General features: G+C 40.9%; 1 protein-coding gene across 2 annotated transcripts; it reads left to right on the plus strand.

The window, feature by feature from the left end:
- Positions 1–940: 940 nt before the first annotated feature.
- Positions 941–23,755, plus strand: ranbp2 (RAN binding protein 2). 2 transcript variants are annotated; one of them, XM_026143967.2, is made up of 30 exons: positions 941–1,160; positions 3,699–3,766; positions 3,855–3,966; positions 5,251–5,403; positions 5,690–5,920; positions 6,079–6,212; positions 6,686–6,881; positions 7,118–7,258; positions 7,369–7,528; positions 7,648–7,829; positions 8,173–8,369; positions 8,878–9,001; positions 9,563–9,724; positions 9,867–10,004; positions 10,306–10,437; positions 10,588–10,815; positions 10,917–11,000; positions 11,144–11,285; positions 11,417–11,511; positions 11,603–16,082; positions 16,494–16,571; positions 18,507–18,683; positions 19,522–19,608; positions 19,801–19,976; positions 20,162–20,402; positions 21,164–21,250; positions 21,359–21,513; positions 21,610–21,883; positions 22,066–22,421; positions 22,672–23,755. In XM_026143967.2, the coding sequence occupies exons 1-30, from the start codon at positions 1,089–1,091 to the stop codon at positions 22,975–22,977; spliced, it is 9,168 nt and encodes a 3,055-aa protein (XP_025999752.2). In that variant the 5' UTR covers positions 941–1,088; the 3' UTR covers positions 22,978–23,755. The 2 variants fall into 2 exon arrangements, with proteins under 2 accessions (XP_025999752.2, XP_025999754.2); XM_026143969.2 differs by lacking the exon at positions 16,494–16,571.
- The last annotated feature ends 588 nt before the right edge of the window (positions 23,756–24,343 follow it).

The following is a 24,343-nucleotide window of genomic DNA, read 5'->3' on the forward strand; positions in this document are numbered from 1 at the left end:
TTCTCCTGTTCCAACACATCCCAAACGCGCTCTATTAGATTGAGATCTGGTGACTGTGGACGCCATTTGAGTGCAGTGAATTCACTGTCATGTTTGAGAAGGAGACAAGGAGAGTCATGCTACTGAAAGCAACCATCAGAAGAGAGGTGCATGGACATGATTAGCAACAATACTTAAGACTGCTGCATTTCAGCAATACTGAGTTGGTACAAAAGGGCCCCAAGTGTGCCTATAATTACCATTACAGCATCACAAGAATCGGAATCTTTTTTATAGTTGTTGTGCAATGGAACATTGAAGACTTTTCTTTTTCTGACTATTGTTAGTCAATCTTAGATGTGGTTATGTGTAAAAATCCTAGTAGATAATCAGTTTCTGAAATCATACTCAGTTGACTCCATCTGGCACCAACAACCAGTCACCCAAATCACTTCTCCATTCTGATGCTCAGTTCATAATGGGTGATGAATGTGTGTGTAGCTGATAAAGTTCAAATGGGCATTGCATATCACAGCTTTTCCTCGACAACTGCTACTCATTCACATGTGCAGAGGTTTTGATGAGAACACTTTGGAATAAAACAGGTGACTAAAAAGTGTTCTTAAATACAAAATACTTGACTGAAGCTTAACAACAGAAACAGACAGGAAAAATCTGCAAAGGTATCAGCCTATACAAATGGACATGATATAGCATGATTTGTTTAAGTTAATAGTATTGGTTACACATATACATGGTTTAAATATCTGTTTGTTTAATTTAATTTATGTAACAAAAGTTAGCCAAAATATTTAGCAAATTAAGGATTAAGGCTTAATTGTTGGAGAAATGAGGATTTTCAGGTATTTGTAACAGAACCCTTCAAACTGAAATGCGTCAGTCTGCGTCAAACTGAATTCTTGTTCTCATTGGTTAAGAAGTCACGTGACAGCTGCCGTTTGACGGCATTGAGACTGCGCAATACCATCATGGGGAGTTTACGTCAGGCGAGCTGATGTTCGCGTCAGTTTTGTTTTAAATATTTAGTGAATTTCTGGTTTTCTATGTATCACATTCAGCCGCTGTAGAAGCCCCTGACCTTGGAAGCTATGCGGCGAAGTAAGGCTGAAGTGGACCGTTACGTTTCCTCTGCGCAGAGTTCCTCTCCCTCACTCAAAGAGGTAAGTTAAGCCCGCCGAGGCTAACGTTAGCATGCTGCTGCCATCATGTCAGATCAGCCGGTATGAGGTACGACCTGTTCACATGTTCAATGAGCACTCGTTGCTTTTTTGATTATGATGACGGTATTTCGGTTGACTCATATATCGTTCTCTGTATAACCCCCGTCCCCCGGATAGTCTTAAAGACTATAGCTAACCGGCCGGCGTGATGACGCCCCGTCGTGTCCTCCCCTTTATACTCGGGAAAATGCGCGGCATGGGATCCCTTGAACAGCGCCAGCTAATCAGCTATGCTAGTTAGCCACGACAGCGAGACAAAGCTAGTTGGATAGGGTGTGCAAGTTTCATTTCTCTGGAAAAGCGAGGTTTCGGTTCAGACAACAATTAAAAATGCTCGTTGCTTCATTGTATCAGGAGCAGCAAGCCTAACTTTGTTCAAAAACTGGTGGTTTTAGCATAATTGCAAACAGACTTGTCTGTTAATCAGGCACAGTTCCAACGTTTCTTGATTTGTTTTCGTTCTTTTTAAGTATTGTTTATTCGTTTATTTATTTGGATCGGATGTGACGGGGGAAACTGCTGCACCCACAGAAAATCAGAATATTTAATGAGAAATAAATGCAGTGTAAGAAAACATTGAATGCATCAGAATTCGGGCTTATCAACAGTCTGAAAGTGGCTTAACTAATAGTGATTAGTTCGAAAGTGTACTGAAATGACAAAGAATACAGAAATATATGCTAGTGTTATTATGAGATCTTGATCATTTGTTTTGTAGATATCTTTTTAATGTTGCAGCTGAAAATGTTGGTTTAATTGCTTATACATATCTACACCTACACCATGGCAGCATAATATGCTAGTCGATCAGTCAATTACTTGAGTAAATGTGGTGCTATGTGGTCAGTGGTCCTAACCATGCTCTCAAGTTGCTTTACCTAGTCAGGGTTTTGTTTTTGCGTAATTCCAACGATATTTTGGTCTTACATCAAAGTAAAGTCATCAGGATTGTGTTGTTTTTTTTTTTATTGATGTAGTGTGTGTGGTTTAATGTACTCAAGCTTAGAATACACTTTGTGTGCTTAAGATCAAAAGTAATTTAAAAAAAATGCACGGACCTCTAGAATAGAATAAACCTTTATTATCCCACGAATGACAAATTTGGGTGTTACAGCTCCTAGAGCAAGGGGAATATAAAGTATAAAAGGAAGACAGTGGTCCTATATACATAAGCAACTGAAGTTCGTGTATATACAGGTAACAATGTATAGAAAAAGTAAAAAGTTAGGCCACCCGTTGTGCTTACATGCATAGTCACCCTCCCAGAGGCTTGTTTTCAGTCAGGAGAAACCTTGGTATTGTAAGATTAACAGTCTAGCCCAATGGTATTTGTAGAGTTGCACCAGTAAAGCCAAAAATGTAGTTTTGTTTGACAATAGATTCGCACTACTACACATACTTGTGCATTTTGTTGTGTACAGTAGTGTGTGTAGTCTGGAGACATTTGCCTGAAGAATTAAATCACAAGATTGGGTGTCATGCTGTTCAGAGCTTAAACCTGTATTCTTATCAGCAAAATGCATTCCTAAACAAACATACAGAAATTAAATGTTTTTGTGATTTGTAAGTAAAATGTAATTATGAAGGACTTTTTAAGACGGGAATCTATTTTTAAAAAGTGCGTTACAGGGAATTTAAAAATACATCAGACAAAAACAACGTATTGCACAAGAGCATTACCCAATTGCCTGTCTAAATAGATGAATTTTCAGCTTTTTATTTTTTATTATAAAGAAGCATCATAGTGCGTAGAGGGAGAGGTAAACTGTTCCACAGTTTTGACGCTAAGGTTTGGATTGCGTGATCCCTCTTTGTTTTGAAATGGGTCTGTGGAATAGCCAGAAGAGCACTATCTACTATCAACTTATTCTACGTTGTTCACCTGACACTGAAAAAGTCAGTGATAATAGTTGTAGTGTGGTGGGTAGGAGAAGCTAGCAGTAAATCTGACAATGGGTAATGCTGTAATCACGATGGCTAAGATGTTACTAACTTTAGCCCCTGGGAGGAATAATTTCCCAAAACTACATTTTAGTTAATTCCTCAGGATAAAAGATGTTTTGGTTTGTTTGTTTTTTTTTGTTTTTTTTTCCTTTTTGTGGGGGTGGGGTGTGTAAATACCACAAAGCTGATCACTTGATCAAAACTAGATAATGAACAAAAATATCTTTCACTATTCTGATGTATTCCCACTTCACAAACTACTTGAACCATCTATAAAAAATTATGGATGGGCATGATTTAACTAGGCATTGGCAGCTCCATCTGCAGGATTTTTTTTTTTTTTTTTTTGTATGGCTAAAAATGGGCCTTTGAGTTTGGGTATAGTTACTAAGCAGGTACTGAGTACTGGTGAGTATTTAAATCCCAGTAAGCCAGATAACTCTTCAGGACATGTGTAATTGCATCTTCTCACTATCATAACAAGATGAATCCATTTCCTCATCCTGGTCCACATATTTTTTTTTCTCTCCACAGAAGCCAGTCAAAGGGTTTTTATTTGCTAAATTGTACTTTGAAGCAAAGGAATATGATCTTGCAAAAAGGTAAGCATGTGAGCCTCTCCAGTGTTTTGACCCAATGCTTGTGTGTCGCTATATTGTTTGTAATTCCTGTCTTTCATGCTTTTCCTAGGCATGTGTCAGACTATCTCAAGGTCCAGGAGAGGGATCCTAAAGCACACAAGTTCCTTGGACAGCTCTACGAGAGAGAGGGAGACATCAACAAAGCAGTTGGATGTTACAAGGTAAAAAGAACATCTTAGTGGAAGCATTTCTCCCTTTAAAAGTGTGTCAGAATGTGGTTTAAGAAATCATAAGATTCAGGTATGAAATGAGGAAATATTGTTTAAATGACAAAATGATGAACAGCTTCCACAAACCCCGTATTTGCTGTCAGTTGCAATCTTTGATTTTCAGATTCAGCTTCCTTTTGTTTGAGAAATCAGAAAGATGATTGACCTAAAATTCCTCCAATTGTCTATGTACATAAGTGAATATGTGTGTGGGTTTAAAAACTGCTCTGTAAGTGCTGTCGGTGCAACTGCTGATTCATGCTCACACCAATTTAAATGGACCAACAAAACTCGTATATTTACCTGGACACGAAAGAGAAATTACCCACATGCACTTTGAATAAATTTGGTTAGTTGTGATGAATGCATATAAAAAAAAAAGTTAAAAATAAGTATCCTCTTTGTTACTATGGGTAATTTCCCACAGCAAACAACAAGGCTTTAGATGTGATTTCTGTCTGCCTTTTGGTGTGTGATTCTTTTCCTTTTTTTTTTTTTTTTTTTTTTTTTTTTTTTAAATATAAAATGCACTGGGTAGTCTATCAAACTGAATGCTAAATGCTCTTTGTTGTTTTACTTTTTAAAAGATGAATCACCAAGCTCTCTCTGACATTCAGGAATCAATAATCAGCTTCCCAAAGGCACTGTTAGGGTTTTATTGCTATAGCATCAAATCTAGAAGATGAATGATGACAGAAAATTGAGAAAAATAAACTGTGATTTATTTGCTCTCCCTTCTTGTAGCAGTAACTTTTAAGAACATTAAACTCACCTTGAGGGAGTTTTTTACTGATTCATTTGCACCTGAACACTAAAACTGATGTGTACTGTAATGAAGCTGGTTCTCAGTTAATGAGCTGAAACAAAGTGATTCAGAGTCGGTGCTGAGACTCATCAAAACACTATCAGCTATATAATTGCTGTACATTTCCAATCTTTTTAAATGCACTCAAGCTGTGCTCTGTCCACCTGTGGGAAGTGAAAATGGCCCACTTAAAACAGTTTTTTTTTTTGTTTTTTTATGCACAGTTGGCTGACTGTAGTGCAACCTGTTTCTTGGACGTAAACGGCTCCAGTTGCTGCTGTAATAAAGAAATTAATAATCAGCACAGTGTGAGAAAGAAGAGGAGGTGATGAGTTTTTAATTCGTAAAGCAGGGAGAGAGAAAAAACTGGCAGAGCTTTTGATGCATATGTTCAGCTTCAGACTAAATGTTTTTCTTCGCTTCTATTGCAGCGGTCGGTGGATTTGAATCCAGCCCAGAAAGACCTGGTGCTGAAGGTTGCAGAGCTGCTTGTCAGTAAGCAGGAGTGTGACAGCAGGGCAGAGTTTTGGGTGGAGAAAGCTGCAAAGCTGCTACCAGGAAACCCGGCAGTTTTCAACCTTAAGGTGAAGCTCCTCCTTTCTTCTTTAGCTCCAGTAACATTCACTAAACATTGCCTTTATCAGCTGTGAAGTCCTTTGATCCCACTATTTTAGGTTGTTTAACAAACTGTTGTCTAGTTCCCAGCCTGATCCGTCCATCACTTTGCTTAATATTCTTAAATTAAAATGAGTGGGAGTTTTAATGTCATTTAGGTTTACAAAAACAGTCGAAGAAGAGGGTACAACTTAATTAAAAGTAGAAAGAATGCCACACTGAATGTCTTCTGTTCATTGCCACTGCTGCTTTTAGGAGCGCCTGTTGAGTCGTCAGGGTCAGCAGGGTTGGAACCAGTTGTTCGACCTCCTTCAGACCGAGCTGGCAGCGCGGCCGGCTGACGCCCACGTGAACGTGAAGTTGGTTCAGCTGTTCCGTCAGGATGGCCGGCTGGAAGAGGCTGTTAAACACTGCCTGGCTGCTGAGAAAAGAGCCATGCTGTGCAACAGTCTGGACTGGTACACTGAGGTGGTGTGCACACTGCAGGTTAGTATGGACTTTGCACTAGTGTCCTGCTAAATTAAAGTGTACCTGAATAGGCGGGACCAGTATGCTTTAAGTACTTCTATTTTGGGCCTTATACTCATCCTCCCACCTTTATAAGTGCATAAACTTTTCTAAAGAATGGATGACCTGTGTTTCAGGAGTACCTGGCTCAGCTCAGCAATGAGAAGATGAGTCGATGTATTCGGAGAGAGCTGTTGTTGGCCCGCTGCAGCCTGCTGAGAATCACACTATCTGAAAGCAGCGTGCAGCCAAGTGTAGATGCACTTAAAGAGTAAGTTGGGTCCTGGATTGTTCAAGAGAACTGGACTAAAATCTGGGGCCTTTTTTTTGTTTTGTTTTTTAAATTAAGGAGTAATTTACAACCTAATCTCTCCCGTGTATTCTGGTGACCACGTGTCCTTGTAGTAAAGTTTTAAAAAAACAAAGTTATATGGTTAAAAGTTAACATTCAGATTCTTTTCCTCAAACATTACTGATGTCAGAAAACCTTGCCAACCTCATAAAATGTAATTGAATCACATTAAGTTCTGGTCTTTAGTAAAAGTTCAGTCTGTTTAGGTGTAACAGGTTGTTTGCACCTGATCTACAGGTAAGAGAAGCAAATAAGTCTCAAGCTTTGACTATTTACAAGTCAAAAAGGCTAATTGTTGCAGCTGTTTCAACAAAGGCTAACATTGTTGTTGTTAGTTGTGTTTTTAGCATTCCAACTTTTTTGTAAACTGTTCATCTGCATTGTGCTTGTAGGTTTGACCAAGCTATGCAGGAAGTGAGCAGCGTTGCAGGCCGCAGTGCAGACGAGCTCCTTGAGGTGTTTGTGGAGATGAGAGGGCACCTCTACCTGCATGCAGGCACGCTGCTGCTTAAGCTGGCTCAGGATCGCCAACAAACCTGGAGGGCTGTTCGTGACCTGGCTGCACTGTGCTACTTACTGGCATATCAGGTAGTGAGACACCAAATGAGCAGATTCATTTACTTATGTTGTTGTTACTTTAAATATATTCCAGTAGTTGTACCATCGTGCAACTGTGCTGTCCCTTACCTTTTTTTTGCCTGACTTGCAAAGGGTAAAGGACTTAACAGTTCTATAAACTTGTTCAGGACCTAGTCGTGGTCTTTCAGTGAACGCTTTGCAGTTTTGTTTTTGTTTGTTTTAATTAAAGTTTGTTTTTCCTCCAGGTCCCCAGACCAAAGACAAAAGTGACCAAAAGAGATCAGACCGCCCCACAGTTTCTGGAGCTGCTGGCGAATGACCGACAGAGCCAGGCCGGCCACATGTTGTTCAATCTGAGTACAGATTCATCTGCCTTGATCAGTGAGGTCTGACCTTGGTTATATGTGATTTCACATGATTCTCACTGAAGTGTTCTTATGTCAACATGAACATCAATCATTCGTGCGTCAGTGTTTAATTATTTTTCTCTTGGTAGGTGGTGGAAGCTTTCGGGAACCGGATTGGTCAGGACTCCCTGTTTGACCTCCTGCGGGGTCCGCAGGCCTCTGCTGGATTATCTTTTATCGCCAATGATGACATTCATTCCCTTACTGCCATGGCTCCAGAGCTCTCTCAAATGGCCAAATGGGACACTGGTACGAACCAGTTAGCTACCTGAATACTAAAAAAAACTGTTTTGTTTGTTTGTTTTCCCCTGAAATTAAAGAAGCATTTAGTAGTGAGTAGTATAATAACTTTGCTGCTTTCTCTTTAGGCTCCATCTTGCTCCACAGTGGTCAGTTGCAACATCTGAGCTGGTTGGGACTCCAGTGGAACCTTCTGGACCAAAGACCACCGCTGCGGGAATGGCTACAGCAGCTCTTTCCTCGGCTTACGCTGGAAACCTCTAAACTAGATACCAATGCGCCAGAGTCAATCTGCCTGCTGGACCTAGAGGTAAGGTGGTGCTGCTCCTGCTCTGTGTGTACTGGTCTAACATACTCTGTAAACCTCCTCCTGGCCAAAGCACAGAAAAATGTATGAATAGATAAAAGGTTTTACTTGAGAGAAAATCTGGATCTTGGACTTCTGGAGTTTTTCTGTTGCATTTTGGTTCATTTTCATGAACTTATGTTGGCACTTTATTACAGCAGGCTGTGCAAAAGTCTTAGGAGACAAAATTAAGTAAAATGAAACTTCAACAAGCCAACAGCACTGCTTTTAATTTATAAACACAGTTTTGTTCTGGTATTTCTTTCAGTATTAAAGTTTTTTTTTCTCTTGTGTTTGCTCCATCAAGGTGTTTCTATATGGTGTGGTGTTCTGTAGCCACTGTCAGCTTCAGAGGACGGCAAAGATCAATGCTGGAGTCAATCAGTCACAACAACAGCTCTTTGAGCCTCGTTGCCTCCCTCTTCCTCTCCTCCGCCTCTTGACCACTGACAGACAGAGGGAGTGGTGGGATGCCATCTACAGCCTCATTCACAAGCGAGCAGCGTGAGTTCTAGTGCTGTCGAGAGCCAAATGGAAAAACATCCAGAACTATTGCATAAGCAAAAGGGATATGATTGGTTATGTTGTGTTTACTTAAACTGATTTAAACACTATTTTGAGGATCTCTCCCGATTTGAATCTAGTTTGTTTCAAATTAGTGTTGTCTTGTTCCTGTATGTTTAGCTCTGTGATTTATATAATTGCATAACAACTCTCTATTCTGGTTTTCAAATTGTTTTTTGATGGATTTAGCCATTTATTTTCCTCAGTATTTTCCCAAAATGGTTCAAATCAGTGGTCACTATCTGTAGTCTGTTTTAAATCTTAGAAAACTGTACTTAACAGGGCTAAACTCATTAAAAATACATTTCTAAAACCTCATTTCATTTCAATAAGCGATATGAACCTATCAAAACAGCCAATAATGGGACTATAAATTAATTGCAGTTAAATGTTAATGTACTATGTTCATATATTCAGTGTTTTTGATGTGTGGCCTTTTGCTTTGCAGACCTGGTGTGTCAGGAAAGCTACGAATGATTGTGCAGCATGGGCTGAGCACATTGAGAGCTGGAGAAAAACATGGGCTTCAACCAGCACTGGTCATCCACTGGGCTCAGTGTCTTAGCCAGACGGTACAGAAACACACACAGATGCATACACTGTTTGCTTAAACTCAGTGAGTTGCAGGATGGTAAAGTGATTAAAATTCTAATGTATCTCTTTTTGAATGCTTTTTTATAAAATAAGGCATTTAGAAAGTCCCTTGTACCTTTGTACCCCTTGTATTGTAGCTTCTAATGGGAAAACCAGCATATTCTGACTGTGCTGCATTAATGTCATCAACTTCCTTTATTTAATACTTACTTTATTAGTAAGTAAGTCCATATGCTTTAAAAAGACAGCAGTCATCTACCGTCACAAGCTGCACTGACAGTTAAAAGCATGTAGGTAACTCAGAGCTCTCTCGGCTTTCACACCTGCTCCTTTCTGTCACTCAGTCTGCAGCTGCTAAACAGAATTAAGTGCAAGATGTCCAAACAGCCACATGTGCCACTTCTTTGGCTGCGTGTCTGCTGGATTTAAAACCACTAAGAAATGAGTTGTGACAAAAGGCTTCTGTGTACCATTCTGCTCCTGTGCCAGACTCAATTTCTGTGTGGTTTTTTTTTGTTTGTTTGTTTTTTAATAACCAGGGGGATGGAGTGAACTCCTACTATGACCAGAAGGAGTACATTGGCCGCAGTGTCCACTACTGGAAAGTTGCCCTTCCACTGCTGGAGAAGATCAAAAACAGACGCAGTATACCAGAACCTCTTGACCCTCTCTTTATACACTTTCCCTCCAAAGATATTCAGGTTAATAATGTTCTCATTTCTTTTTGCATCCAAGTAGTTGTCATGTTTAGCCTCAGGTTTAGTCCCTAAAGACCTTGACACTTTCAGCTATACCTGAAAATCAGTCTGAGTTTGCCTCTCTGTTTAATGATCTTCCTTTCAGATTTCTTCTGTGAAAAGTTATGAAGAGGAAGCAAGGATAGCATATGCAGTTCTTCTTGACATTGAAGGGAAAACCGAGGAGGCCATTTCTACCTTGGAAAGTATCAATAACATGTCCTCCATATGGCATTTAGCTCAGGTAAGCATAAAAAATATATACCTGGATTTATTGTTCACACCACAAGAAGCACTTGGGTACTATGGTTTTTGTTTGGTTTTGGGGTTTTTTGTTGTTGTTTTTTTTTTTTTTTTTTTTAAAGACACATTTGTGTCCAAGTCTCTCTTAAAAACAAAAAATTAAAAAAACAGATTTTCATATAGTCCACTGTTATGTGGTTTCAGATGTTTCAAGTTAGTGGTTCTAACACTTGTAGAGGTGTTATATTCTAGAGTGTATAGTGATTTATTTTTTATTTATTTATTTATTTATTTTTTGGCAGATATATCAGCGGCTGTCAGAAGAGGCCAGCAATGGTGTTGAGGAGACTCAAGACAGGTGCATCATGTTCTTGAGAAAGTTCAGGGCATACCTGTCAAAGATCTACAGCGCCAATGCAGATGACATTGAAAAGGTAAGTCCCAATTTGGAAGAATCAAAAAACAAAAACTATAAATTTGTACGACTGATGTTTAACTTGTGACACTTTATTTTGTTTTGTTTGTTTGTTTTTTGCTAAAGTAGAAGCAGTGTGAAATTAAAGTCAAAACTTTTTCTTTCCCAGCTGCCTGTCTCTATGGAGGAAGTTGTGGACCTCCTAAATGATGTGAACCAGCAGCTGGGGGAGAACGGGGAGGTCATGGATGAAGAGGATGAGAAGGAAGAGGGGGGCCTAAGAGGACCAGCCCACTCCAGCCCTGCTCATCTTGGCGAAACTAGTGCAACCATATCCCACATTAAGTTCTCCACTCCCTCTCCAAACAAAAGCATTGTTTCTCCTTCAAAAAGACTGGTAGGTCCATGTTGTTATTTATTTAAATGACTCAGTTTTTGTGTTTTTAGTCAAACACAAAAATCAATTACCTTTATAATTCATTCACATCCTTTCTTTAGATTTCTCCCAAAACACAACCTCATTGGGTGGAGGACCAGAAGAGTCTCCTTCAGATGTTGTGTCAGCAAGTAGAAGCCCTTAAGGTCAGAATTCATTTTTAAGATAATATTTTGTAACATTGTCCCTTGTTTTTAAACTGTGATCACTGTTACTTGTTGTGTTACTTTCAGTTTGGATTAAATCAATACATTTCAGATTGAGTTCACATGATGCTCCTGTTTTACAGAATGAGGTTCATGATCTGAGACACAACTCATCAGGCACTACAGTTTCTCCTCATCATAAAATGTATGGCGAGACTTACGGGGCTGAGGGCCTGCAGGAACCATTTACCCCGGTTCAGTCCTATCATGGAGCCCCCCTAACAGGTCAGTATGATACGCGGATCTGAAACATGATTAATTTTATATTTAAACACAAGATTTAATTTACCAAAGCAGTTTAGTGACATAAAACATTTTTGCATGTCTTTTTTCTTTTCTTTCTTTCTTTTTTTAAGTTGCCACCACAGGCCCCTCTGTGTACTACAATCAGTCACAAGCATACAACTCTCAGTATCTCTTGCGCACAGCAGCAAATGTAACCCCCACCAAGGTAATCATCATTTTAATGCTGAACAAGCTTTAATGCTTTAAAAAAAAAAAAAAAGGAGTTTGTTAAGTTTATTTTTACTCTCTTTACACAGACCCCGATGTATGGCGTAAACCGCATGCCACCTCAGCACAATATGTATGCCTACCAGCAGCCCACGCATACACCTCCACTGCAGACAGCCCCAGCCTGCATCTACCCTCCTCAAGAACAAGTCTTTGGTGCACCTCTACGGTTTGAATCACCAGCCACAAGTCTTCTTTCACCCTATGGTGAAGATTTTTATGGCCAGAGTGTTACCCAACAAACCAGTAACCCTACCTTACCTGAACCTGGCTATTTCACCAAGCCACCTGTAGTCCCAGTTCAACAACCAAAGAACATTGAGGGAAAGCCCATGGACTTTGGAAAGCTCTCCTTCAGCCAGCAGGCACCCACTGAAGTGCCCAGAGTGCCTAGTTTTGGTACAGGTGTAACTGCCCAGTCAACACCCTCGCCTGCTTTTAAATTCAACTCCAATTTTAAATCCAATGATGGTGATTTTACATTCTCAGCTTCTCAAAATAAGCACAGTGAAAGTTTGCTTGGCCTTCTCACATCAGACATTCCCAGTAAAACAGACACCGTTCCAGAGAAACCACAAACTCAGGAGCAGCCCACCACCCAAACGGGCATCTTCACCTTTGGAAACAAAAATGTTACCAGCTTTTCATTTGTTGATTCTGCACAGAGCACAGCTGCTGGAGGCCTGTTTGGGAAGGTGGATCAACCATTTCAATTTGGGGACATGTCCAAGCCAGCGTTTGGAATGTCAAAGCCTACAGCAGAGCAGGAACGGGCAGGGGAGAGTGACAATGATAGTACTCATGCTGAGGAGGATGAAGATGGGCCTCACTTTGAACCTATTGTCCCTCTTCCCGATAAGGTAGATGTGAAAACGGGTGAGGAAGAAGAGGAAGAGATTTTCTGCACCAGGGCAAAATTGTATCGATTTGACACGGAGACAAAAGAGTGGAAGGAACGGGGCATCGGCAATGTTAAAATCTTAAAACACAGCACTAAAGGCAAGGTCCGCCTCTTAATGAGAAGGGAACAGGTCCTTAAGATCTGTGCAAATCACTACATAACACCAGATATGTTGCTGAAACCAAATGCCGGCTCTGATAAATCTTGGGTATGGAATGCTATTGATTATGCAGATGAGGAGCCTAAACCTGAACAGCTGGCCATCCGTTTCAAAACTGTAGATGAGGCAGCACTTTTCAAAGCCAAGTTTGAGGAAGCCCAGAAGATTGTACTCAAATCACTTGACAAGACAAATCAACAGGAGAGGAAAGAAAAAACCGTGAAAGATTCTGAATCGATTGCAGCCCAGTTTGCACTGAAAGAAGGAGAATGGGAATGCTCTGTGTGCTGTGTAAGAAATAAACCCACAGATGTACGGTGTGTATCCTGTCAAAGCCCTAATCCCAACGCCTCTTCAAAGCCAGACATTCAGGCTGCTGGGGAAGTTAAACCTAGTTCTTTTACATTCAAATTTGGCACTGATTCAGCAAAACCAAGTAGTTCTGGCTCCACATTTACTGGATTTGGTGGTTTTGGATCTTCTGAAGCCTCTTCATTCACATTCGGTCTCAGCTCCTCAAAATCTGCAGACACTGGTTCCAGTACATTTGGTGGCTTTGGAGCCCTACTTACCAGCAAACCAGGGCAGTGGGACTGTGAATCATGTTCTATAAAAAATGAGGCCAATGTAGACAGTTGTGTTTCTTGCAAAGCTCTTAAACCCTCGGCTAAAACAGCTGCCGCAGCACAAGCTGCACCAGCTGCTGGTGCACCTGCAGCACAACCCGTTCTGTCCAGTGTTGACTCTGCTGGGGTTGCTGCCAAGTTTAGTAAGAAGCCTGGACAGTGGGATTGTGATGTGTGTGAAGTAAGAAATGAAGCCTCTGCTGGTAAATGTGTATCCTGTGGAAGTCCAAACCCTGCTGCTAAGCCAACAGAGGGGGCTTCATTAGGGTCAAATCTTCCAACAGTGTCGGGACCACAAGCAAAGAAAGATGGACAATGGGATTGCAATGCCTGTCTGGTCAGAAATGATGCATCAGCTGCTGAATGTGTTTCCTGCAAAGCTCCAAATGAGAATGCATCTTTAGCAGCTAGATTTGGTAAGAAGGATGGAGAATGGGACTGCGACACTTGTCTCGTGAGAAACGAAGCCTCTGCTGATAAATGTGTGTCCTGTCAGACCCTAAATCCTAACGCTAAAAGCACAAGCAGCACTAGTTCCTCATCGTCGTCCTCAAAATTTACCTTTGGAACAAAGAGTCCGTCAAGTCAGCCTGTTGGAACTGGATTTACAATACCTTTTGTAAGTGGGGGCACCTTTCAGTTTGGTCAGAGCAAAGATAAAAGCTCACCTGCTTCTTTCAAATTTGAAGCTCCCCAGACTGGATCTAGCACAATCAGTTCGTCAAGCTTCTCTTTTTCAATGCCCATTGGGCCTGGTGGCTTCAAGTTTGGTGTTCAAGACCCTCCAAAAGAATCCCCTTCAAATGATAATCAGACTCAAACTGGGTCAGCCTCCAGTATGCTCAAAAGTATAGCTGACAAGCACAAGGAGAAAGAAACTGTTTCTACACCCTCAGTAGAGCAAACGGAGGAAGAACAAAATCCATTAATATCTGGAAAAGCAAATGCGTTCAGTTTTGCAGACTTGGCTAAATCTGCTGGAGGAAACTTTCAGTTTGGCACGAAAGATCCAGAATTCAAAGGTTTCTCTGGAGCTGGTGAGCAGTTGTTCACATCATTCCAAGCAACCCCCACCAAGACAGAAGCCTCAAATGAACTGGAGGATGATGATATGTATAAAACAGAGGAAAATGATGACATCCAGTTTGAACCAGTGATCCAGATGCCTGAGAAGGTGGACCTGGTAACTGGGGAGGAGGATGAACAGGTTCTTTACTCTCAGCGTGTCAAACTGTTTAGATTTGATGTGGGTACCAGTCAATGGAAAGAGCGTGGTGTGGGAGTTCTCAAATTCCTGAAAAACACTACAAATGGTCGGCTAAGGGTGCTGATGAGAAGAGAACAAGTTCTCAAGGTTTGTGCCAACCACTGGATCACCACCACCATGAACCTTAAACCCCTGGCAGGCTCAGACAAAGCCTGGATTTGGTTGGCCAATGACTTCTCTGATGGAGATGCTAAACTCGAACAGTTAGCTGCCAAGTTTAAAAGCCCTGAGCTTGCTCAGGAGTTTAAGGAAAAGTTTGAAGAGTGTCAGAGACTTCTCTTGGACATCCCTTTACAAACCCCCCACAAGCTGGTTGACACAGGTAGAACAGCACACCTCATTCAGAAGGCAGAGGAAATGAAGTCTGGTTTGAAAGACCTGAAATCATTTTTGACTGACGAGAAAACAAAGATAAAAGACAATGACACACAGGGAGATATTGCAACAGCTGGTGACATTTCAAGCCTTGTAATCAAGCCCCAAGGTGACACCACCGGCCCTACCTTGGAGTGGGACAACTACGACCTCAGAGAAGATGCTTTAGATGACACGGCTGACTCGTCGGTCTATGCCTCCCCTCTTGCCAGCAGCCCCCTGAGAAAGAACCTATTCCGCTTCGGGGAATCCACTGGTGGGTTCAGCTTTAGCTTTCAACCTGGCATCAGCCCCTCAAAGTCTCCTGCTAAGCTCAACCAGAGCAGAGCTTCAGTGGGTACTGATGACGAGCAGGATGTCACCCAGGATGAAGAGCGGGACGGCCAGTACTTTGAACCTGTGGTCCCCTTGCCAGATTTGGTGGAGACTTCTACAGGAGAGGAAAATGAGCAGGTGGTCTTCAGTCACAGAGCCAAACTATATCGCTATGATAAAGAGTCAAAACAGTGGAAGGAGAGAGGAATTGGAGACCTGAAGATCTTGCAGAATTATAACGATAAACGAGCGAGGTTGGTAATGAGAAGGGATCAGGTGCTGAAGATCTGTGCCAACCACTGGATTAGTCCAATCATGAAGCTGGAACCTATGAAGGGCGCAGAGAAGGCCTGGGTCTGGAGTGCTTTGGACTTTGCTGAGGAAGGAGAGGGCAAGCTTGAGCAGCTGGCTGTGAGATTCAAGCTGCAAGAAACCGCAAATACATTCAAACAAGTCTTTGAGGAAGCCAATGTTGCTCAGGGAAAAAAAGAACTCATGACTCCAGCGACATCTAGAGTGGTTCCACCACAAGACAGTGGAACACCAGGATCTGCAAAGACCACTCCAGCTGTATGTGGCAAAGCAGCCATTGCCGTTCTTGAAGAGACGACTAAGGAACGTACTGAGCTTCCTGCAGACACTGGATCAAGTGCATCTGCATCACACAGTCCTGTCAATCCCGGAAAGACTGTGGTGTCTCCCCCAAAGTTTGTTTTTGGCACTGATACCCTTCAGAAGATTTTTGGCACTCCTAAATCTCATTCTGAACCCGAGCAATCTACAGCATCTGGTTTGAAAGCCAACGGCTCTGGTTATACTGCCAAGACTTCACTTCAAGTTCCTGCATTCAAAATCCCAGAGAAAGGTAAGAATAAAAAAGGGGCGTCTGAATTATATTTGCATTACTTTTGAATGATTGTCTCAACGGTTTCAGTTCATTTCATTTTTACCCGATCGTCCTATTTCATCTGCATCTCACTGCTTCATCATTGCCCACACCTTTCATTTTTAACTGGAACACAACGTGTATTTCCTCCGTCGACATGCTCCCCTTTTATATTTGTTTTGCAACATGCACATTTAGTGGAAATTTTAGAGACAAAACATGACTATACTGCACATATTTTACATATCCATAGGGTTAATAACACTGTTATCAAATCAGTCATTGCACAGCTACAGTATTTCACATTTTTCAGTCAATTTTGGCATTTTCTGATTATGACACCAGCCTCACAATTAGTCTCTCTTCACTCAACAACCCACCATCCTTTAGGGCTGGATTTTAGGCTTTTCAAAGATAACCCAATGGCTTTTTGGACCAGCTCATCAACCACCCAATTTGAAACCCCAGGTACTCTAATCACTGCAGTGTGTGTTAACACTTCTCAGCTGTCACGTGAATGGCCCTTACTACTACAAAGAAATAACCTGGATGCACGGAGTGGAGGAAAAAAAAAAAAGCAAAACAGTCAAGCTAATGTGTTGCATGCCAAGTGTGTGAAGGTTTCAGTTTTTATTATTCAGTAATTTTAATTGTAGTTCTTTAAGTAGCACTTGTGTCACAAGATTAAATAGTTTTGCACTGAAGTAATGCAAAAAAGCAGAAAATATTTAATCTGATTTCATCTGAATCATCATGGAAATGGTGTTTAAAGCACTGAAATATTTAAGGAAAAAAATTAAACTTGGAATTAAATGTAACAATCTTTTCATATGAGTGTCATTTTCATAGTGTGGCTTGCAGTTTTGTTTATATTAGCTGAAAGTAGATGAAAGATAGAGGTAGCCCCTGTGTCTAAAGGGTGAAGCTGAAATGTAACTGCCTTAAATGTGGTCAATCATTGACCAGGAGGGGGCAACTATTCTGGTTGCGGAAAGAATTTGGATTGCGTAGACCTGAATGGGGAAAATTACAACTACTCCCTTGATCTATGACATCAGTAAGTAATTTCTTGAAGATCTCAGTCGCTAGTTTTTAGCCTCATTGAACATCATGTTTCATATATTCAATCTAGAAATTGGTCTATGTTACCGGGTGTCAAAACAGGAACAGACCAGCAGCTTTCAGTGACCAAGTGTCAGTGAAGTATAGGCACTTGTACAAATTGTGTGAGTTGGTATAAAAGATGGACGGTTTCTTAAAAGCAACTTCAACACAGAACATTACAGATTTCTATTTAGTGGCCACCAGGGGGCGCCCAGTAGTTTCAAAATGATTTGGGGTTGAATAGAAAATCACTTTCCTGATGCCTTTATGGGCTCAGTTGCTAGTATCAGATTGTACTAATTACAACATTAAGTCAATTTTGGAGCAGGGTTAACCACAATTAAAGAGCTGTCAACCACAAATTGTTGACCAGTGAGCATTCAGGTTTGCAGCGAGATCAAATCCTTGTTTTGTCACATTCAGCTTTAAAACACCTAGATGATGAAAGTCCTCAGCTCGAGGCTTTAACAAATAAGTGGCATCATGGCTAGATCCACACTTCTCAACTTGGAGAGAAGTGTGGACCTCAACTCGAAGCTTTACAAACTGGTCAGTGACTTCATGGTGGCTACATCCATCTCTTATAGACAATCTGTACAAAAGTGAAACACGTAGGTTCTTTGATTTGACTTGGCAAAAAACAAATGTTCACTTATATTTATATTATTGTTTCATATGAGTCTTCAGTCTGGATTGAAGGTCTTACACTGCGCTTTATTTCATGTCCTGTATATACCAGAGAGGCTGAATTAAAGAGTACAGCGATGCCACAATTGTAGTGTGGGGCAGTTAGACTAGCACCAGAAAGGTCTTCTGAAAGGTGAGCTGAGAGCAAAGGGCGTTGCTTTAGAGAGGAATGTACTGTGCAAACGTCCCATGTGCCATTTTTAGTGCTGGGTCTGTAGCAACAGCATGGAATGTAATTCCTCATCTGGTTTGATTTCTCGCAGTGAAACTCTAATCAGCAAAGGCTAATTAGAGTTAAAGCTCAGGTATTTATCCTGTTTAATGTTACGATACCATGTGTCCAAGAGTAAGTGGTGTAAACGAGACCATGCAGAAATCCTCTGCTTATAAAACATGTCTCACTGTTGTAAATCAAATGCATGATGTTGTTTTGCTGTGCATGATTTTGTGTGTGTGTGTGTGTGTGTGTGTGTGTGTGTGTGTGTGTGTGTGTGTGTGTGTGTAATTAACACCTGTGGTTGCAAAGGCTTTTAATTTTTACATTTTGGCCTGTCTTCCAACAGTTCTTTCCCAGCCTGACTTGTTTACTCCTATCATATCCATCTATCATAGGATCCCCTCAGGCAGAGGGAAGCAGTGCTAGGTCTGATGAGGATTCGGAGGTGGAGATTGTGTACGTCAGGGAACCCACAGCTGAGCAGGCAGCTTTAGCTAGGAAGCTCCAGCTGCCCATCACCTTCTTCTGCTACAAGAATGAACCAGGCTACATCAGTGATGACGAAACTGACGGTGAGACCCAAGATATGGAACGAGGGTTTGTTAAAGTGAACATCAGTGGTTGTACATATGACATATGACTCGCTGAAATAAATCTGCTTATTTGTGAATCGTTAACATTCCCAGGAGACGATGTAAGAAAGTGAGAATGCTAAAGTTTTGGACAGAAATGGATACCAGTGTTTAAAATAACAATATAGCACATAGATGCTATATAGACATTTTTTGTTAGCTTTTCAGTTTTTATTCCTTTCTTTTGAACCCCAAAAAATGTATCCAGTGCAAAAATGAATGTGACGCCAAAGGGCTGCTGGCACTGGTAAATGTCACCTTATTTGACAGTTTTGAGAAATAAGGGTGGTATAAGAGATGTACATGACTCTTTTTAATAATTGGTAATTTATTTTGAATATTTGAACTGCTCCCACATATGATGTAATGAGTTATTAGAGCCAGAAGGTAGCAGTAGTGCACGGTATTTCTCTATAAGGATATACATCTGTCCTGACATAAATATCAAAGTGGAACCTTAACCTTAATTAAAACATGTTATTTGGAGTGAATTTTTATTTAAATTTTATTATTTGAAACTGTAATTTCTGCTTTTATAAGACAAACTAGTAACTGTCCCATTCAGAAAGCTAAGAAAGGACTTATTGGACTTTTTGTTTGTTTGTTTGGGAGGGGGGGGTTCTCCTTTGACATCAAAGTTCAGTAATGCCTCTTTGGTTTTAAATCTGAGAATACAAAATTGCCTTTAATCTTTAATTCATTATGGGTTGAAGTCTGAACAAACACTATAATTTTCTTTGCAAACATAATTAAAGGAAACATTTGTTTTAAACTTCAGATGAAGACTACGAATCAGCAGTGAAGGCCTTGAATGGAAAGCTCTACCCTGATACTCCTGAGAAGAACACTGCAGCTTGTGGTGATGGTATGTAGTCTAAACCCTGTTACATGTTATTATAACCAACTCATTTTTCAAAAGACAATTGGTTTGGTTTAATTCTGCTACTATGTTAAAGGGTTTTATATCGATCTGTTATAGCCATACAGCCCAAAATTTGTGTACCTTAATAAATGTTATGTTGATTTTGAGCCTAAACTTGCTGTTTGCTGCATTCAGAGTCAGACTGTCAGGTGGTGTGGGAAAAGAAGCCAACACCAGAGGAGGAGAAAAAAGCCAAAAGCCTCCAGCTTCCACCCACCTTCTTCTGTGGCCTGAGCACCACAGACAGCGACCCGGACCAGGATAAGCCTGAGGACTTTGAGACAGAAGTCCGCAAAGTACATGAAGTCCTGGTAATGGCTCCGAATTTACATAGATAATTCTGATTATACAAGCAGAAAACTCAACTTTTGTTTTTTAAAAAACAAACAAATGTTAACTTTTTAAATTAATTATTTTACTCTGTCAGTAATACTCAGAGGCATCTTAAGATGGGTATTAATTTGGAACATGTTATTAATTTGGAAATGTGTATCAGGTTGCTCAGTTAGACAAATCTAACGAAGCCTCCAGCAGTCCTGCTGTGACCCCTGAAATGCCAGCATCAGGGCCATCATCCAGCAGAGCAGAGGCTGCCGACAGCACATCTACAGCAGACAAACAGACCACAGCAACTCCAAGCAGCAGCTCTCCCATTGACCTCTCAACTAAGAAGAGTGTCGAGCTGGAGTCCAACACTGAGAGTAAACCTGCATCTTTGACTGCTACAACAAGTCGAGGTAAAAAAGTGTGAAAAACGGCATAAGTATTTTCAAATGAAACATAACTCTCCATCTTCAGCCACATACTTTATGGGTTTTCGCTCCAACTTTTGACTTTAATTTGAAATGTTATGAAATTTTTTTTATAAAATGTTAAAATGAGGAGCTAGTTTGGATGATAAATATTGAATACATTTTTGCACAGACAGAATTTCAGCTGAGGGTTTCTTTTATACTCAGAATGTTTCTGGGAAGTTATTAAGATAAGATAAGACTTTATTGATCCCACAACGGGGAAATTTTTGCGTCACCTCAGCTCAGGTACAGATATATGAAGGAAATACAAAAATACAATTAAGTACAATCAATGAAAAAAAGTAAGATAATACACTATATACAATGGTAGCATACACACTATGTGATTATGGATATAGTTGGAAATACGGAGGACATAAACTATATAGCTTGGAAGGTCATGGAAGGTCCATTATACATGAAGTGGTGACCGTGGATATTCAGTGTCCAGTGACTTATGACATCGTGATTGAGGAGTTATAGAGTCTAACTGCTGTTGGGATGAATGATCTGGGAAAGCGCTCCTTCCTGCAGCGAGGGTGTTTCAGTCTCTGACTAAAGGAGCTGCTCAGCCCACTCACATACTCATGCAGTGGGTGATGTGGGTTGTTCATGATGGATGTCAGCTTTACTAACATCAACCACCTCCACAGACTTATTATGAAGTACGGAAGTATTTAATGTCTTTGTTGTTCTGGCTGCAGACCTCTCCACCTTTGGCTTCAATGCATCTGGCTTCTCTTTTGCTGAGTTGGCCAAAAATACAGATGGATTTGCATTCGGATCAAAAGGTTGGCTTTAACATTAAACATTTTCTTCAGTTGTTTATCTGGACTGTTGTTTTGTTTCACTGCTAATTATTTTAATTTTCCCTCTTAAAAAAAAAAAAAAAATTGTAGATGCTAATTTCTCATGGGCAAATGCTGGAGCAACAGTGTTTGGATCTGCAGTGACCTCTCAGCCTAAAACCAATGCTGATGAGGGGGGAAGTGATGAAGAAGAAGCTCCTAAAAATGTGGACATTCACTTTGAGCCCATAGTATCTCTGCCCGAGGTACATAAATGTGCTAAGCCCTAACATTTTAGTACAATTAGTAAACTTGTATTTATTTTCCATAAAATTGTATTTATCACTGTATTTATCACTCAGGTGGAGACAAAGTCTGGAGAGGAGGACGAGGAGATCCTGTTCAAGGAGCGCGCCAAACTGTATCGATGGGACCGGGATATCGGCCAGTGGAAGGAGCGCGGCATCGGTGACATCAAGATCCTCTTCCACCCAACCAAACATTTCTACCGAATCCTGATGAGAAGAGAACAGGTGCTGCGGGTTTGCGCCAACCACAACATCTCAGAGGCGATGGAGCTCAAACCCATGAACGCCTCAGCGAACGCACTGATCTGGACTGCCACTGATTACTCAGGTATACATACAGCATTGATGTGATGTTGTATTGTGCTGCGTTGTGTGATTTGTCTGTAAATACTCACTAATAATCATTCATCTTGGATTTTTAAACCACTTGCATGTGTTTATTTCTTAAGGCAACATGGGGATTATTTTTCACCTGCTCTCTTTCTCCTCGCCCCCTTTTTGATTATCTAGATGGCGAAGGTGTGATTGAGCAGCTGGCGGCCAAGTTCAAAACCCCTGAAATAGCCGAATCCTTCAAAAAGACCTTCTGCGAGTGTCAGAACCGGATGGGCCAAATTGATGGTGATGCTTCGTCTCTGTGCTCGCCACAGATGTCCAGAATTCAGGAGCACTCCAGAGACACTAACCCACAGGTGTTCCTCAAGCTGGCAGCTGATGGCCAACCTCTGGGCACAATCACTATAGAGCTGTTCTCCCATATTGTACCCAAAACTGCAGAGAACTTCAGAGCTCTCTGCACTGGTGAGAAAGGCTTCGGGCTGCGGGACTCCATCTTCCACAGGATCATACCAGATTTCATGTGTCAGGTGAGGAAAGATCAGGGTTTGGACTTTCAAGATCAGATGAATGTAAAACTTGTTTGATTACAACAAAGTGGAATTTACTCTGGGTTGACAGAAATACACCCTGGTTGCTGTTTGTAATCATAGCACAGCTCTGTAGTTTGATGTATGAAGTATTTTATTGATGCCATGACAAATCAGTCCTGTTGTTTAAAAGAAAACTCTCAGGAGAAAATCTCTAGCATCACTAACAAGTGCTCCATTGGTCTTTCAGGGTGGTGACATCACCAAGAATAACGGCACAGGAGGCAAGTCCATTTACGGCGACAAGTTTGAGGATGAGAACTTTGATGTCCGGCACACAGGCCCGGGCATCCTGTCGATGGCAAATCGCGGACGCGACACCAACAACTCGCAGTTCTTCATAACCCTGAAGAAAGCCGAACACCTGGACTTCAAACATGTGGCTTTTGGCTGGGTTCGGGATGGCATGGATGTGGTGCAGCAGATGGGAGAGCTGGGCTCAAAGGCAGGCCCTCCAACAAAGAAGATCATCATCACAGACTGCGGACAGCTGTAGCGTTTTAATGTTAAGATGAAGCTTTACGGCTTGGTTTAGGTTATTAAGTTAAGATCAGCTGAGACTCTGGATGAGAGCAGTGTGTGCAGTACTAACATTCCTGCTAAAACGGAATCTTTAGTCACGAGGCACCGATCACAGGGCTGCTGGTTAAGTTGTTCGTCACAGAAACTTGTCCACAGTAGCCTTGAATTAGATATTCTTTCACTGTCCTGACATATTCACGAAAACAGAAGCGAGTTGGTAAAGGAGTGGAGGCTTTTGGAACAAATGTTGTAAACTTTTGCACTTGCGTCTTTATCATCTGTCAATAAATTCTCATTTGTATTTTGTGTGTATAAATGTACATGGACTATTTTTTTTCTTTCTTTTTCTAAATGTTTGTTCCTCCTTTTTGTCTTGCATGTGCTCTGTTTCAATGCAGTTGTTCCCTCCATGAGCTCCACTCTGGTATTTTTTTTTCTCCCCTTTTTGAACAAGTCTTAAGCCACTGCTCCCCTGCCTTTTCCTCCAAATGCTGCCTCCATGTACTTTTAACTGTTGGGCGCCCACAGGATTTTTTTCTGTTTCAATGGATTCCACAATGCAGGTAATTGGACTTCATATGTGCCCATGCAACCTGAAGTAATCTCACTTTGTTGTGGCTCAATGATAATCTGGTTTGAATTTTACGAAGGGGATCCATTTCATGTATAGTTTGAGAGAAATAAAGGCTGAAATGGTGCCACTTGTACCAAAATATGCTTATTATTAAACAATAAAGTTGCTTTACGAATAATCGATGGTTTTATGGCTTGTCCTTGTTGACTTAATTTTGCTCTGATACAGTTTGCAGGTTCACTCTGGGTATTTTTAGACTTCTATCGACTTTATTTCACCACTTAAAAGATTTTGCATTCAGGTATTTAATGTGACAACGTGGATGAGCATCAAACTATTTGGAAACTGGAAACTTGCACTCTTTCTTTCCATTACCAATGGTATTTTTAATTCAGAGCTTAAAGTAAGATAACCTTAAAGCGAGTAGTTGCATTAAGTTGTCTACAGCAGGGGTGGGCAACTCCAGGCCTCGAGGGTCTGTGTCCCTTCAGGTTTTAGATGTCATTGAACCAACGCAGCTGATTTAAATGGCTAAATTAGCTCCTCACCATGTCCTGAAGTTCTCCAGAGGCCTGGTAACGAACTAATGTGATTCAGGTGTGTTGACCCAAGGTGAGATCTAAAACCTGCAGGACTCGGGGCCTGGAATTGTCTACAGCCTGTATATAAAAGATCCACTCTAGACTCAATGGTTGAGTGTTGAGTTAAGCCATAAAGCTATTCAGATAATTGCAGCATTAAAAAGAAGTTTGGGCATTTTTGTAAT

This window comes from Astatotilapia calliptera, chromosome 16 (assembly GCF_964374335.1).
Source record: "Astatotilapia calliptera chromosome 16, fAstCal68.1, whole genome shotgun sequence".
Lineage (NCBI taxonomy): Eukaryota > Metazoa > Chordata > Actinopteri > Cichliformes > Cichlidae > Astatotilapia > Astatotilapia calliptera.

Coding starts and splice junctions, on each gene's coding strand:
- ranbp2 (XM_026143967.2), top strand. CDS start 1,089: ATGCGGCGAAGTAAGGCTGAAGTGGACCGTTACGTTTCCTCTGCGCAG. Junction 20,403..21,163: donor GACTGCTACAACAAGTCGAG/GTAAAAAAGTGT, acceptor TTCTGGCTGCAG/ACCTCTCCACCTTTGGCTTC. Junction 21,514..21,609: donor CCATAGTATCTCTGCCCGAG/GTACATAAATGT, acceptor TTTATCACTCAG/GTGGAGACAAAGTCTGGAGA.